General features: G+C 48.2%; 1 protein-coding gene across 1 annotated transcript in view; it reads left to right on the top strand.

Moving 5' to 3' along the window:
* LOC309811948 (uncharacterized protein) overlaps nucleotides 1-16,592 on the top strand; it is a gene marked incomplete at its 3' end in the record, with an annotated part of 28,015 nt that overhangs the window by 8,661 nt on the left and 2,762 nt on the right. Inside the window, exons 10-20 of the mRNA XM_082635313.1 lie at nucleotides 1,888-2,303; nucleotides 2,837-3,051; nucleotides 5,415-5,478; nucleotides 5,835-5,930; nucleotides 6,759-6,923; nucleotides 8,808-8,933; nucleotides 9,075-9,211; nucleotides 12,902-12,962; nucleotides 13,595-13,690; nucleotides 13,758-13,925; nucleotides 16,434-16,559. Coding sequence (XP_082491439.1) covers nucleotides 1,888-2,303; nucleotides 2,837-3,051; nucleotides 5,415-5,478; nucleotides 5,835-5,930; nucleotides 6,759-6,923; nucleotides 8,808-8,933; nucleotides 9,075-9,211; nucleotides 12,902-12,962; nucleotides 13,595-13,690; nucleotides 13,758-13,925; nucleotides 16,434-16,559 — 1,670 coding nt within the window. The remainder of the gene's footprint in view (nucleotides 1-1,887; nucleotides 2,304-2,836; nucleotides 3,052-5,414; nucleotides 5,479-5,834; nucleotides 5,931-6,758; nucleotides 6,924-8,807; nucleotides 8,934-9,074; nucleotides 9,212-12,901; nucleotides 12,963-13,594; nucleotides 13,691-13,757; nucleotides 13,926-16,433; nucleotides 16,560-16,592) is intronic.

Below are 16,592 nucleotides of genomic sequence, written 5' to 3'. Positions count from 1 at the left end.
TAAGTGACATAAGTCAGACAGAGAAAGACAAGTACTGCAAAATCTCTCTTATATGTGGAATCTAAAAAACAAATTTTCAAAAATTTAAAAACTAAGCTCATAGATACAGAGATCAGATTGATGGTTGCCAGAGGCAGGGGAAGGGGTGGGAGTGGGAGAAATGGGTGAACTGTTTTCGTGAGTTTTTTTTTAAGTTTAAATAAATTAAATTTTAAAAGCCCACAGAAAAAACCACATACTATTAGAATGGCTGACATCAAAGTAATTGAGGATGCCAAGGCAACAATATGGAGCAAACAGAACACTCATACACTGCTGTTGGAAACTCAAAATGATGCAACCACTCTGCAAATATATATATTTATGGATGTATATATATGTAATACTCAATCTTATACACTTTCAACTACATCTACTTCTGGAAAATAAACTTATTATTCTTCCAAATTTAAGATTCCAGATTACAGGAATATAGAGGAGAGAGTAACATATGGAATGACATCAGAGGATGCAATCACAAAAGCCAAAGAATGGAAAACTCTACAAGACAGTTAACCTGGTTTATTTAACAAATAAATGGCCAAAAAGATGAAGAGCTAAAGGATGTAAAGGATGTATTATTTAAAGGATGTATCATCCAAATAAACATGTATGGACCTTATCTGGACCCTGAATTAAACAAACAAATTATAAAAATAAGTAAGAATAAAGGGAAATTAGAATGTTCACTAAACTTAGTGATGTTAAAGAATTACTGTTAAATTTTTAAGATATAAAAATAGCATTTTGGGGACTTCCCTCGTGGTCCGGTGGTTGAGACTCTGCACTTCCACTGCAGGGGACTCGGGTTCCATCCCTGGTCGGGGAGAACTAGGATCCCACATGCCGTGCATCGTTGCCAAAAATAATAGTAATAAAAATCAATGTTTAAAAAAATAAAATAAAGTTAAAAAAGCATTTTGGTCATTTTCTAAAGAGTGTCATTTAGACATAAATACTGAATTGAATATGAAATCATATGCCCTTTCTTCTGGAATTTCCTTTCAAATAACTTAAGGTGGATGAAGAAAGTAGGTGGAGTTATGGATGAAATAAAGTCGGCCTTGAGATAATAATTGCAAAATCTGGGTGACGGGTATCCATCCTTAATAGACAAATAGGGGTCTATTATGTTGTTCTTATACTTTTCTATCTGTTCAAATTTTTACATACAGAAAAAACAAGTCAAATTTAACATATTTGTAATCATTGGGGAAATGGTAATCTTTCTATTAGGGCATAAGCAATAGAATGCTGTTAGATTTCCAAGTTCTCAGCTGTTACAAAAGATCAGATTGGAATTATGGATGAAATAAATCTGGCCTTGACATAATAATTGCAAAATTGGGGTGATGGGCACGTACATTCTGATACACAAGCAACGCATATTGAACCTTTGTTTGAGACAGTCTAACTCCTAGCCTCAGTGAATTGAGAATAGTCTTGTTGTATTGATATAAATCAAAGATCAAAGGCAGGAGAATTTTCCTCCGGCTAAAGGAAGCCAAAAGGCATTCTTCATATTTTATATCTTTTCTAATAACCCAGGTATGATCTCACTGTTTGTAAAGCCCAATCCTTCCCAACCTGCAGGCTTACCTTCCAACACTGAGCCCAGCCCTATTCCTCCCTGTACACTGGCTGCTGGAAACCTATCTCATACTTTTCCTCTCAGCTCTACCCTCCACCTCTCACGCCCTCCTCAGCCTCTTAGACTTCAGGAACCATGACTTCCAAATCCACCGTGAGAAGCCAAAGTAGCAGCCGCCATGTCTTCAGTGCCAGCTCAGCCAGAGTCCCTGGGGTCGACCGCTCTGGCTTCAGCAGCGTGCCCGTGTCCCGCTCCAGGGGCAGTGGTGGCCTCGCTGGAGTGGGTGGAGGAGCTAGCTTTGGCAGCCACAGCCTCTATGGCGTGGGGGGCTCCAAGGATCTCCTTCGGAGGGGGCAGCTGTGCCCTCGGTGGTGGATATGGCGACAGAGCTGGAGGTGGCCTTGGCTTTGGAGGCGGAGCCGGGAGTGGGTTTGGTTTCGGCGGTGGAGCTGGTGGTGGCTTTGGGCTCGGTGTTGGAGCTGGCTTTGGTGGTGGCTATGGGGGCTCTGGCTTCCCCGTCTGCCCCCCTGGAGGCATCCAAGAGGTCACCATCAACCAGAGTCTCCTGACTCCCCTCAACCTGCAAATTGACCCCACCATCCAGCGGGTACGGAAAGAAGAGCTGGTGCAGATCAAGACCCTCAATGACAAGTTTGCCTCTTTCATTGACAAGGTGAGCCGGGGGCTGCATCCGGTCCTTGCGGTTGGGTTGGCAGGAAGTTTTGGAGAGGCTCCGGCCAGAGCGCAGCAGTCACCCAACGACCTCCCTGTGGGAAAGTGCATCCGCTCAGCAAGCATCTCCCGGGGGCAGAGGTATTTGCAGGTGGGTCCAGCTTGCCCCACAGGACCTGTGGGAATTTCCCCTCATCCTCCTTGGGAGCCATGCCGGTTGGTTCAGTCAACACAGAGGGAAGGGTGAAGCTGTTAAATTCCCTGGGCAAACTAACCTAACCCAGAGCAGGTGTTGTAGAGTCACTTACCCCAGGAATGGAAGCTCCCCATCAAAGCCTCCAAGGCCCACTGCACTAGTTCTGTGGAGCCCCAGAGAACATCGGGGTAGCTTGATGGGCTTGTCCATTTTGACCTGGAGCTGTCAGTTACATCATTGGCAGATGGGCATACTTTTCCTCTCTCCCATATTAATTGGGGTGTCTGACTCTGCCTCCCCAGTTTCTCCAGACTTCATTCTCTTCTTCCCCCATCCAGATGCAGTTCCTGGAGCAGCAGGGCAAGGTCCTGGAGACCAAGGGGAGCCTGCTGCAGGAGCAGGGCACCGAGACCGTGAGGCAGAGCCTGGAGCCCATCTTCAACACCTACATCAACGACCTCCAGTGGCAGTTGGACGGCGTCACCACCAAGAGGGGCAGGCTGGATGCTGAGCTGAGAGCCATGCAGGATGTCGTGGAAGATCTCAAAGTCAGGTGAGAGTGGGAGACCCTTCTGATCACATGCAGTCATCCCAGAACTCCTCTTTATGAGGACCAGAGGGGCGCGAAGGAGCAGATGCCCGTGTCAGGGAAGTTTGGACTTGCAGTCATTATCTCATGAGAAGAAGACAGCAAAGTATGGGGTAACAAAGGGACCCTCATCTCATGCATAGCTATTAACAAGAAGCCTACTCTTTGTCTGTCTCCATGACTGCAAAGGGACATCTGCGTCATCTCGCAAAAGATTCCGACTCTGGAAAGCAATCTATTATTTTATAGTTGGCTTATTATTGACCTCTGCTGGACATGGGCTCTGTTATTGAGACGCCTGTACTTCCAAGCTGCACACTAGAGTATAAACTAGTCAACCTGATCCTCCTCAGGGGAGGCAACTTTGACTTGCCATCACCCAGACTACAGTAAGTGAGGCATCCAACAGAACGCATGGTCCTCACCAATCCCTTAGCTGGCTCACCCTTGGTTTCTGAGTTACAGCAACACCTACTTACTAAAAGCACACTACTTAAATGACTGCCCTGAGGTTCAGTGAAAATATATCAAAATCGACCTGAACAGTGTCCTGAACAAAGTTTACTCCACAGTTCCATCAGGCACTTGAGGCAGCAAAAAAATTTTGTTTTTGTAAAGCAAGCATCTGCCGTTTTTTAAAAAAATATTTATTTATCTATTTTGGGCTGTGTCAGGTCTTCATTTCTGTGTGAGGGCTTTCTCTAGTTGTGGCGAGCGGGGGCTGCTCTTCACCGCGGTGCGCGGGCCTCTCACTGTCGCGGCCTCTCTTGTTGTGGAGCACGGGCTCCAGACGCGCGGGCTCAGTAGTTGTGGCTCACGGGCCTAGTTGCTCCGTGGCATGTGGGATCTTCCCAGACCAGGGCTCGAACCCGTATCCCCTGCATTGGCAGGCAGATTCTCAACCACTGTGCCACCAGGGAAGCCCAGCAAAATTTTTTAAAGATTGGAATTGTGAATCTCTAAGAGGATGGAGTTTCATAAATATGTATTTCTCTTCCTATCAGTTGCAGGCTCACCTTCTAGTCTTAAAAAAGAAAAAAGGGAAAAAGAAACTCTGGCAGAAAAAATTATTCCCCTTTTACAGGGGGAGAAATAGAGTTTAAGTGGATTACCCAGAGTCACACACAGGTCAGCGGAAGAGCTGGGAAGTACTTGAGGTCTCTAAACTCTTGCTGCACCAGTACAGTCCTCCTTGGTCTGGGAAGAGTTCAATCAAACCCTTACTCATAAATGCTGGAGACGGTGTGGAGAAAAGGGAACACTCTTGCACCGTTGGTGGGAATGCAAATTGATACAGCCACTATGGAGAACAGTATGGAGGTTCCTTAAAAAACTAAAAATAGAATTACCATACGACCCAGCAACCCCACTACTGGGCATATACCCTGAGAAAACCATAATTCAAAAGGAGTCATGTACCAAAATGTTCATTGCAGCTCTATTTACAATAGCCAGGACATGGAAGCAACCTAAGTGTCCATCAACAGATGAATGGATAAAGAAGATGTGGCACATATATATAATGGAATATTACTCAGCCATAAAAAGAAACGAAGTTGAGTTATTTGTAGTGAGGTGGATGAATCTAGAGACTGTCATACAGAGTGAAGTAAGTCAGAAAGAGAAAAACAAATACCATATGCTAACACAGATATATGGAATCTAAGAAAAAAAAAAGTTAAGGAAGAACCTAGGGGTAAGATGGGAATAAAGACACAGACCTACTAGAGAATGGACTTGAGGATATGGGGAGGGGGAAGGGTAAGCTGTGACAAAGTGAGAGAGTGGCATGGACATATATACACTACCAAACATAAAATAGATAGTTAGTGGGAAGCAGCCTCATAGCACAGGGAGATCAGCTAAGTGGTTTGTGACCACCTAGAGGGGTGGGATAGGGAGGGTGGGAGGGAGGGAGACGCAAGAGGGAAGAGATATGGGAACATACGTATATGTATAACTGATTCACTTTGTTATAAAGCAGAAACTAACACACCATTGTAAAGCAATTATACTCCAATAAAGATGTTAAAAAATAATAAAAATAAAACGCTTACTCACGGGGCTTCCCTGGTGGCGCAGTGGTTGAGAGTCCGCCTGCCGATGCAGGGGACACGGGTTTGTGCCCCGCTCCGGGAAGATCCCACATGCCGCGGAGCGGCTGGGCCCGTGAGCCATGGCTGCTGAGCCTGCACGTCCGGAGCCTATGCTCCGCAATGGGAGAGGCCACAACAGTGAGAGGCCCGCATATCACAACAAAACAAAACAAAACAAAACAAAAAAAACCACTTACTCACAAGCACGCCCTCTCTCCTCTGTGCTTACAGGTATGAGGATGAAGTTAACAAGTGCACGGCTGCTGAGAATGAGTTTGCGGCTCTGAAGAAAGTGGTTGGGAATGACTCTCAAAGGAGAAAATTCAAAACTGAATCCTGGAATGTGGGGTGATGGACCCTTGGGCCACCCAAGAAAAGTGACTTCAACCTTGAGAATATCTGGATAGCTCAAACCTGCCAAAATCCTCCCTCTGTATTTATGGCCCCAATGACTCTGTTTGGATTTCTGTTAGCCCAGGAGATTCGAGCCTGCAGTTCCCAGCAATCACCCACCCCCAACCCCAAACCCCAGATACAGAGTTTGCTAAAATCCAAACTGTAAGGGCCATGGAGGAAGAGTCTGCCCAGCTTCTTTTGGACTTACTGCCTGGGGCCAGGGTCTCAGAGGAGCATTCTGTGTTGTCTTTCCAGGACGTGGACGCCGCCTACATGAACAAGGTGGACCTGGAGGCCAAGGTCAACTCTCTGACCAAAGAGACCAATTTCCTCCAGGTGCTCTTTGAGGCAGTAAGAGCCTGCAAATGTGTTTGTCCCTCCTATGTCTGGACCTTGAAAAGAAAAGGATGTGGCAGGGTGTTATCCATATAATGCCTCTACCTGGGATGGAGGGCTTAGGAGGTCATGGGTATTGGGAAGAACTGTTTGAAATCCTGCCACATTCAACCCCACCCCACCTCTGAGGCTTCTGCCCCCAACCCCATGGCCTAGCAAGGAGGGAGTGCCGATTCCTAAAATCCCGTGCCGTTGGGTAACATTCCCAAGGAATTAAGACCCACCTCTTCCTTCCCCCTCCCAGAAAGTTCATAAGGCAAGCTGCCCCTCAGCCCTTTGGTCAGGGTGTTTCTTGGCCCCTGAAGATGCCTCTTTCTGGGCACTGCCACTCTGATGGCAGAGACCTGGGTCTGTGGAAGGGGAGAGAGGAGTAGAGAGTGATGAAGTCACACTGTGTAGGGGGAGGGGAGCAGGGTCCTAAAACTCACCCAATCCCAAAGAAACCTTTAATGCTGGCATATGAATCACATAAGTCGTATTCAACGTGCTATAATTTGGATTCAGAGAACACTTACTCATCCTTCATACTCAGGGAAAAAACACAGAAGGGAGCCCTGAGAAAGGATGCTGAGGACACACTCCCATCACACTGATCTATGACCCAGAAACTCCTCAGGGGTTGACATGGGACCTCCCCCTCCATCAAATGGCTGGCATAAGAAGAGCTGGGAAATCCCTGCCGGGGTTGCCAAAGGATTCCTGACTTAGATGGGAGGTCAACTGCATGATTTTGAGACCCCTTCTTTTTTTGCTGAGGTGATGCTGAGTTAACTGGCTCTGCAGAAACTGTCCCAGGTGCAGACCCGGGTCAGCGACACATCGATGGTCCCGTCCACGGACAACAACTGCAGCCTGGACCTGGACAGCATCATCGCTGAGGTCAAAGCCCAGTACGAGGACATCGCCAACCACAGCCGGGCTGATGCTGTGTCCTGGTACCAAACCAAGGTGAGCGTGGGCACCTCCGTGATAGGCTCCAGGGCTAGTGTTCTCTGAAGCCCCAAATCATTGTTTAACTACTAGCCACAAGCCTCAGGAATCATGTGAGCATCCCCGTTTCTTTCAACTTGGCAGGAGCCAAGTTGAAAACTATGAAAACTAAGCTTGAAATGCATATGGAAACCCTAATACACACAAACACTGATATGTGGTCAAGAAATGCTGGGTGCTCAAAAGGACAGCCACAGTCCCCACACCACTTACAACTGGTTGGGGGTTGGATGAGACTCAAACAACTGAGAAACAGTCATAAAGCTATTTCTAAAGGGCTTGTTTATTTACGGAGCTCCTACTATATGACAAGCGGGGTTACAAAGTTGTAAATGAATGAACTACAAAAGGAATCCAAGGTCTGGGAGGCCATGAAGTGAATGAACAGTCACAGAAAGGAAAAAGCACTAATAACACACTTCCAAGAAGGGTGGGTTTTCAGTCTGTTTTGGAAGCAATGAGAGAAAAAGATTGCCAAGGAGCAGGGAGGGGTTCAAGGCTGAGCAAGTGGTCCCGTGGGGCTGGAAGGCAGAAATGAACACTGCTGAGCAAGAGAGTTTGTACTGGGAAGAGGGAGGTTGGAATAACCACAGAGAGCGACTGTCCAAAGATGCAGACGGCCAGAAGGTTTGGCTTTGGAGGGGTGTAGTAGCCTGGATGGTCCAACCCATGAGATCAGTTCTCTGCCAAATGCAGGTGCTTTTCTGGGGCAGCTGCTCACCTACAAGCTGGCTCCCATCCCTTGCCCTGATCTGGGCATGGACTTAGTCCCTACCACTGCAACATGGCAGAAAGGAAGCAGGGTGTCAGGTGCCAGGGGTGCAAGGGCAAGGCAGCCCCTTGGTGGTGAGTGGAGGTGGGATGCACTTAACTCCAGGTGGGATGGTTGAAATGTATAGTGAACGAGTCCCTTTGCTGGCAAGGCTATTGTTCCCTTTAACTGTGTGTGTCCAGAAATGAAGAAGGTGAGCTATTCAGCACTTTCAAAACGACAGATCTTCGTTCAGGCAGGGGCTCTTCTGTTGGGCAAGGGCGTGGGTTTTCTCCAGGCTGCTGGAGGACAGAGGGTGCATTTATTTCTCCTAAATGAGTGTGTCCTGGATACGCACCATTAGACAGAGAGCCACCTGAGATGGAGGATTCTGTTACAAAGTCTTCAGAGCGGGGTACTCTACAGTCTGGGCACCGTCCAACACCGTTTCCCTGCATCTCCTCCCTGTTTCCCCAACACCTGCGTCAGGAGGGCCACCAAAATTCATGGTCACAGTTGGTCTGGACGTATGCCCCGTGACCAAGAACCGCCCCCTCCAAGGACAATGCCAAGTCACCTCTTACTCCTAGAGCTCTGCATGCTCTTTCCTATCCCAGGGTCTTCACACACAGGCTGTTTCCTGGTCTGGAATATTCTCCCCCAAGCCGGTCACTTAAGTCAATCCTTCCCGGCCTTCAGCGCCCGGCTCAAGTATCTCCATCTCTTGAAGGACTTCCCTGCCCATCCCCCCAACCACTTCCATATCTAAGTCAGATTCCTTTAGCACACCCCCATAAGCCACTGTTCACTTCCTAAGGGACCCATCTCAGTTTGGAACTATAAACTCGATAATATGCTGGTTTGATTATTGCCAAAAAACTGTAGGCAGGGGTCTGATTATGCTCTTCATGATACTCCCAGAGCCCAGGACACGCCTGGCGAGTAGATGTGCTCAAGAAACAAGCGAGGGAATGTGCGAATGATCAGTGAATGGATGGGCCCGCTCGGGGCACCGGGGGCCAGGCTGGGTGCACAGGCAGTACCCTCGCCAGTGTTTGATGGGGTGACTGACTCTGCTCTGGTGGCATCAGTACGAGGAGCTGCAGGTCATGGCAGGCCGGCCCGGTGATGATCTCTGCAACACCAAACAAGAGATCTCTGAGACGGACCGGATGATCCAGAGGCTGAGAGCCGGGATCGACAACGTCAAGATGCAGGTACATTCTGGCAGGGCCCAGAGCTCCCCACACACTCATTTCTTCCGGGTCATTCTGCCACTCTTACAGGACTCCTACTCAAGAAGCACCAGATCTCCAGAGGTTAGCAGTAAGGCTCACGGCTTCCTCCTTTCCTTACAGTGTGCCAGCCTGCAAACAGCCATCGCCAACGCAGAACAGCACGGAGAACTGGCCCTCAGGAAAGCACGGGCCAAGCTGGTGGACCTGGGGGAGGCCCTGCAGAAGGCCAAGCAGGACATGGTGCAGCTGCTGCGTGAGTACAGGAGCTCATGAACATCAAGCTGGCCCTGGACATGGAGATCGCCACTTACAAGAAGCTGCTGGAGGGCGAGGAGTGCAAGTGAGGGCAGATGCACCAATTCCATCCCAGCTGCCTGGGCATTCCTAGGGGCTCAGGTGCTGCAGGCCCCTCCTTGCCTGGAAAAGGCAGCAAAACGCAGGTAGAATTGGACTATGACAAAGAATACAGGTGCAATTTATTTCCAGGGAAATCATGAGCAGATTCCCACATTTGAGGTGTAACTACTTTTAGCACCCCATAGAAACTTAGGAGCTGATTGGATCTCCGTAATCAAGTTCTATCAAAGGAGAAAGTTGGTTACACAGTGGGTCTGGATATGTGGTATGAACTGAGAAAAAATTGTCCTAGGACTTGGGCTGACAGTTCTACCACTAACTAGCTATGTAAGCTTAGGAAAATCAGTATCCTCTCCCCTGCCCAACCCCAGCCTTCAATTTCTTTAGTGATGGAATAAAGAGGCCAGGTCACACGATCCCCAAAGCCCCATGGGAGCTTTGTGCTCGCCAATTACCAGCTGTGTGACCAAGGGCCAATTACTTGATCTCTCCAGTCCTCACCTGTAAAATGGGGATAACCACAGTTTCTATCTTATATGTTAGTAAAGGGGTTAAAGTGATGGACTATACATGAAGCTCTTAGATCAATGCATGGGACACAGCAAATGGTCAATAAATGTTAGCTATCTTTCAGTTTAATGGCCAAAGATATGGGCTTTGGAGTCAAATGAATCTGACCTCAAATCCTGCTTTGTGATCATGGGCAAGTTAATTAACCTCTCTGATCTTCAATTTCGCCATCTGTAAAACTGAGATAATAATACCTACTTAATGGGGTTGTTGAGAGAATTAAGTGGCATAATTTAGGTAGTAGGTAGGTAGCCCTTTTTAATGTTCTGTCTGTTTATAATGAATGCCACGTCTGTCCTCAAGATGCTAAAGCAAAACTACTCTACTTGCTACCACAATGATAGACTTATTATTGTTATTGTTACACTTATGACTCAGACTCCTCTCCACACCTGTAATAACCTCAGTGCCTGACAACAGTCCATTATTGAAAGAGAGCACTTCTTGTTCTATGACAGCCCTACCTTTCCAGCTGACAGAAGCATGTGATTAGCTTTAATTTTCTTAAGGTGTCTACCTCATTTACACCAAAAAATGTGTTTCTGAGATTACAGGTTTGACTCCTATGAACCCCAAACTCTGCATTATTTCATTCATTAGATTATTATTTTTAATACTACTAGTATTTAAATAATTTCAACCTCCATTACTTCTGCAATAAAAAATCATTCAGGTTTTTCTAAATACATTTAAAACAATTGCAAAAATGTCGCTTCAAATGGCTGCAAGCTGCTGGACACCACAGTAACCTTCCTTCTCCCCCCCTCCTCCCTAATCAGGCTGAGTGGAGAGGGTGTTTCTCCAGTTAATATCTGTGAGTATGACATCCTCTTGTATCATTTGGAGTGTATGTGGCTGGGGTCTGGGGAGCTGGTGGGCATGCTGGAGGGTGGCAGGGATACATGGGGCATTGGAGGGGATCCCACCTATGGGGGGTTCATTTTGAGAAGGTTTGAGGTTCTGAGTTCATTAAAAAGAGCTGTATTAGGAGAGTCTTTAAAGTCACCATTCTTACCTCTTTGCAAGTGAGAGAGGGCCCACAGAGGGGGCAATGGGAGGGTTGATGTAATCCTTCTGCATGGGTTTGGAAGACCCACCGGCTGCACCTCCCACCTCCCAAAATTCTGCACCTTTCTTTTTTTTTTAAAACATCTTTATTAGAGTATAAATGCTTTACAATGTTGTGTTAGTTTCTGCTGTACAAAAAAGTGAATCAGCTATATGTATACATATATCCCCATATCCCATCCCTCTTGCATCTCCCTCCCAGCCTCCCTATCCCACCCTGCTAAGTGGTCACAAACCACTGAGCTGATCTCCCTGTGCGATGCAGCTGCTTCCCACTAACTATCTATTTTACATTTGGTAGTATATATATGTCATTGCTACTCTCTCATTTCGTCCCAGCTTACCCTTCCCCCTCCCCTTGTCCTCAAGTCTATTCTCTATGTCTGCATCTTTATTCCTGTCCTGCCCCTAGGTTTGTCAGAAACTTTTTTTTTTAGATTCCATAAATATGTGTTAGCATATGGTATTTGTTTTCTCATTCTGACTTACTTCACTCTGTATGACAGACTCTAGGTCTATCCACCTCACTATAAATAACTCAATTTTGTTTCTTTTTATGGCTGAGTAATGTTCCATTACATATATGTGCCACATCTTCTTTATCCATTCATCTGTTGATGGACACTTAGTTTCCTTCCATGTTCTGGACATTGTAAATAGAGCTGCAGTGAACATTGGGGTACATGACTCTTGTTTTTTTTTGTTGTTGTTGTTTGTTTGTTTGTTTTGCCGTACGCGGGCCTCTCACTGTTGTGGCCTCTCCTGCTGCGGAGCACAGGCTCCGGACGCACAGGTTCAGCGGCCATGGCTCACGGGCCCAGCCGCTCTGCGGCATGTGGGATCTTCCCAGACCGGGGCACGAACCCGTGTCCCCTGCATCGGCAGGCGGACTCTCAACCACTGCGCCACCAGGGAAGCCCAGGACTTTTGATTTTTAAAGTGGGGCAATAGTAGAAAGATGAGACCAGATGGTATTTTAACAATAATAGCAAATACACAGTACCGTGTGCCAGGCACAGGCGTGGTGCTTTGCAGACATTAACTAGTGTGATATTTGTAACACAGTAGTTCTGTGAGGCAGGACCAGTGTTCTCCTCATTCTACAGATGATGAAACTGAGGCCCAGAGAGGCCCAGTCACTTAGCCAAATTCACATGACTAGCACAGGACAGAGCTGGGGTTGAAACCCAGGCGGCAGGCTCAGTGTTCTGGGCCTGCGCAGCGGCAGAGTTATGCTGGAAAATGGAAGGACGGGGGTCAGGAAGCATGGGGAAGCTTTTAATGCATTGATGTCACTCATCAAACTGAGTCATTTGGCCAGACTAAACCCCTGACCCTGATTCCGTTGCCTTCGGGGGCAGTGAGTGGGTGAGGAGCTCCCTTGGAGCCTAGAGGAAATAGGCGGGCTGTCTCTGAGGATCTGGTAAAGCGAGTAATTGCTGCCTCTGCAAGTGAGCTGCAGGTAGAGGCCAGGCTCAGAACTCTCCTAGTGAGGAGGGGCACAGGGTCAGCTGGGATTTCAGTGACTACAGCCAACTCTCAGAACAACTCAGAAAAGACAGCTGTGCCAGCAACAGGCAGCGAACTCTTCACCGCCCTCCCAGAGGAAACAACTAGATGAGGTAAGCTTCCTCAGCAGCAAGATAGAATAAAGGTAGCTTTAAGAAGGACTTCCCAGAGAATGATTCAACACAGAACAGGCTACTGGGCAGTGGCATGGAAGGTAAACTTGCAAAGTGGCTAATGAGAGGCTATGATAAAAGTCATCTGTGTTGAGTGGATGGAGGAGCCAGAGGTGTCCAGAGATAGGGCTGGACCTGGTGCCTCCCTAGGGTATTAAGTCGGTGAGACACGGATTTGCCCCCAGAGGCTCCTACCCTCACACCTGATACCAACGCCCTTCCAAACCCCACAAGCCCAACTAAAACATTTTCCCCTGCCCATTCTGCCAGATATGAAGAGGAGCTCTCCCTGCAGCCCTCTGCTGAGAATGAGTTTGTTGCCTTGAAGAAGGTGAGGGAGGATGGTCCAGGGAGGGAGAAGGCCCCCTGAGCTGGCCCACTGGGCCTGGGGACACTCAGCCCCTGGACCGTGTCCAAATGTGCCTGCAGCCCGCCCACCCCGCAGACCCTGGTGCCAGCCCCACTGACCCTGGGAGAGAGGAAGGCCAGCCTCCCCGCGCTCCTTGCAGAAGGGCAGGGACTGACCTGGCCTCCACCTCCCAACTTGTGTTAAGGGTTGTATTTACACCTGCCCAAGAAGCTGGAGATGTTGCAAATGCCAAATCAAAGCCAAAACAGACTCTGACTCAAACTCCCAGAGATAAAAATCATCTTGTTGATCCCTCACATAGATAGCAACGTATTTTCTGGCCTGAGGTCCATGGGGAGCGCTGAGGAATGCATTCAAGGTTCCTTTAACCCCATTCCCTTCAGATGCTTCCCCATCAGAATGCCAGGCCCAGGCATGGGGTCCTGGGGCTGGGGACCCCTCACTCCATCCTTGGCTTTGTCACCCCTTCCCTTCCACATGGGCCTAAGTGAGGAAAGATGGGTCCCACACCCGCCACCTGCCACCACCTTGCCTGGTGGCCCAGCTGGCGAAGGGGTGGCCCCAGGTTACGACTGTCACTTCTCTGGCCACAGGATAGGGACACAGCCTTCCTGATAAAGGCTGACCTGGAGACCAACGTGGAAGTTCTGGTCCAGGAGATCGACTTCCTGAAAAGCTTATATGAAGAGGTATCTGCAGCCATGCTGCCCACAGGTGGTCAGCTAGGGGCCAATCTCCCGGGGTCCCCACCCCCAGGAGATCAGCCTGCTGAAGTCTCAGATCTCAGAGACCTCTTCCATCATTGTGAAGATGGACAAGAGCCAGGAGCTGGAGGCAGATGGCATCGTTGCCCAGATCGATGCCCAGTACAATGAAATCGCCAGCCGCAGCAAAGCCCAAGCAGAGGCCTGGTACCAGAGCCGGGTGAGGCCCAGGCGGGGCCCGGGGGACCCCAGACCCACTATCCCCCAGGAAGTGGGTGAGGAGAGACTGAGGGCCACGCCACACCCAGGCCCCGTTGTTTCTGCCAGGCCTCAGGCCAGGTCCCCGCAGAGCGTGTGGGAGACCCCACAGACAGCCCAGGCCTGTCATCACAGCTCCCCAGCTTTACTCACCCACAGACTTGCTGGAACTGCTCCCCTAAGTAGCATTCAAGAAATGCTAATTGGCAATGATGACAAAGAGGACTCTGGGCTTCCGGGTGTGGGAAGAGGCTAATGGCATGGGGTGGTTACTAATAGTGGAGCAGAAACCGTGATTCAGGTGGCCCCAGACTTAGGTAAGTAGGGCCTTGCTGGGAGGGCAGTTGGTGTCCTTGAGGCCAATTTGATTTAACAAATATTATCATTTCAGTCTTGCCCACCCTATCTGTGAAAGGCACCATTATTATTCACTCACTCATTCATTCATTCATTTATTGAGCATCCATCGTTTGCCAAGCACCGTTCTAGGTGCTGGAGGTCCAGCAGGGAACAGCACAAACAATCCCTGCCTTCATGTCACTTTCATTCCAGAGGCAGGGGCAGGGGCGGGACAGGCAAGACAAATAAGTACAGTGGATCTATGTTAGATGGACATGTGCTATGGAGAAAATAAATCAGGGTGAAGCGTAGGGAGTGTGGTGTGAATACGGTTTTCAACAGGGTGGCCAGGGAAGGAGGGCCTTACTGGGGTGTGTGGAACCATCAGGATACTAAGAGTCACACCATCCCCATCCTCAAGGAAATTACAGTCCACGGGAGAGAAACGTGTAACCAGCCAAACTGAAATACGAGGTAGCATGAAGTGACCGCTAAGGTCAAGCTGCAGGCTAAGGGAATAGGAGGATGATGGAAGTAACAAATTGTGTCTGGAAAGGCAGAGGCACTGGGATGTGGTCTGGATCTTGAAGGCCAAGTATGATTTCCATAAGCATGGGGGAAGGGACGTCTGGCTGAGGGCCAGCAGGAGCCAGGCCGGAGAAGCCTGAAAGGAAGCATCATGAAGGAAATGCAGCTGGAGACACAGGGCCAGATCACAGCAGATCTGCAGAGCTGCACTGAGGCCTTTGGACTTTTTTCTGAAGACAATGGCTACCAATCTCCAGGGAGTGTCCCAAGCAATGCTCTACCCTTTTTCTGGAGATCCATGGTGATCAAGGCATCAAACCCTGGCCTGGAGTCAGCTCCCTGTGACTCAGTCTGTGCCTCACCCACGGCCAGGTTTTGCTCCGGCCGGCCCCTCCTCCAGTTGTTCTCCTGGACCATTCATCAGTCAGGTGGGCTCAGGGAAAATAACCTCAGTTTCCCATCCTCCTAAGTTAGAGCCAGAAAGGTAACTCTATTATTTAAAAATTGTATTTAGCTGTGAGGATCAGAAATCAATAATAATAATGACAGTTGAAACAAATTTGATTTTTATTTTTTTCTCAAATAATTTGAAAGTAAAGAAATAGACTGCCCACAGATGACTCTGGGGTTCTATATTACCATCAGGAACACAGGCTCCTTCTAGCTTTCTATCCTGTCATTCTTAGCACAGTGCTTTAATCCTCATGGTTGCCCCATGCCCCAAGATGGCTGCGATACCACCAATCTCACATGTTCATTCCAAGCAGGCAGAAGAGGAGAGGGCAAAAGGAACATGACAACTGAATCATCTCTAACTTTAAACAGCTTTCCTAGAAGCCCTGCCCAGCAATGGCCGTGCACCTCGTTGATGAGGAAGCTGAGAAATATTCTCTTATCTGGGCTTCTGTTTGAAGAAGAGGAGAATGGGTATTGATTGGGCAACTACAGGCATTTTCACAATAACCAAAGAGAGTGACTTGTGTTTATCTTGTTTTGCATTTTCTATGCAAAACGCTCCCATCCATTATATGTAGAAAATATAAAGTTGGCTAATTTTTTAATCTATTAATGTAATCTATAACACACTATTCAGAAATTAGATTCAATGTGCAAAAGTTTTTTAAAAAAGTGTTAAGCCAAGATAGGAAATAATAGCGCATTTTGTTTTCAATTCTTTTGAAGGAGAATATACAAACATATGCACCGTGGCGGGGGCAGACGTGCTGTGTCCTCAGTCCTTGGTCTCTTAGGTACCCCAGAATCCCCTTCCAAGGTCCAGAGCAGGGATGGAGCAAAAAGGAGGGAAATCCCAGGACAGAGAGAAAAGGACAAGACACAGAATCACTAAACAGAGAGGAGGGCAGTTTGGAGCTTAGAGGAGAATTTAATAAGCCTAAAGATTCAGGGCTGGAATATGAGAAAGGAATAAGGAGTAGCACAGAAAAGGACCAGAAATGGACAGGGGATGGGGAACAGAACAAGTATAAGAATCCAAAAGCACCTGACCCAAGAAGTCAGGAGAGGAGACATGAGGGACAGTGGGAAAGGGGCCTGGGAGGGACCACAGTGTGGGTGCCCAGGTTCTGACCTCCCTATCTGGTAGTATGAGGAGCTGCGGCTGACAGCCGGGACCCACTGTGACAACCTCCACAACTGCAAGAACGAGATTCTGGAAATAAACAAGCTGATCCAGTGGTTGCAGCAAGACATTGAGAACGTCAAAGCCCAGATGAGGCCATCACAGGGTAACCCGCCATATGGT

The sequence above is a fragment of the Mesoplodon mirus genome (assembly GCF_964341445.2).
Source record: "Mesoplodon mirus genome assembly, chromosome: 11".
NCBI classification, from domain to species: Eukaryota; Metazoa; Chordata; class Mammalia; order Artiodactyla; family Ziphiidae; genus Mesoplodon; species Mesoplodon mirus.
Note: the sequence above shows the minus strand (reverse complement) of the source record. Positions and strands in the feature narration are given on the sequence as shown.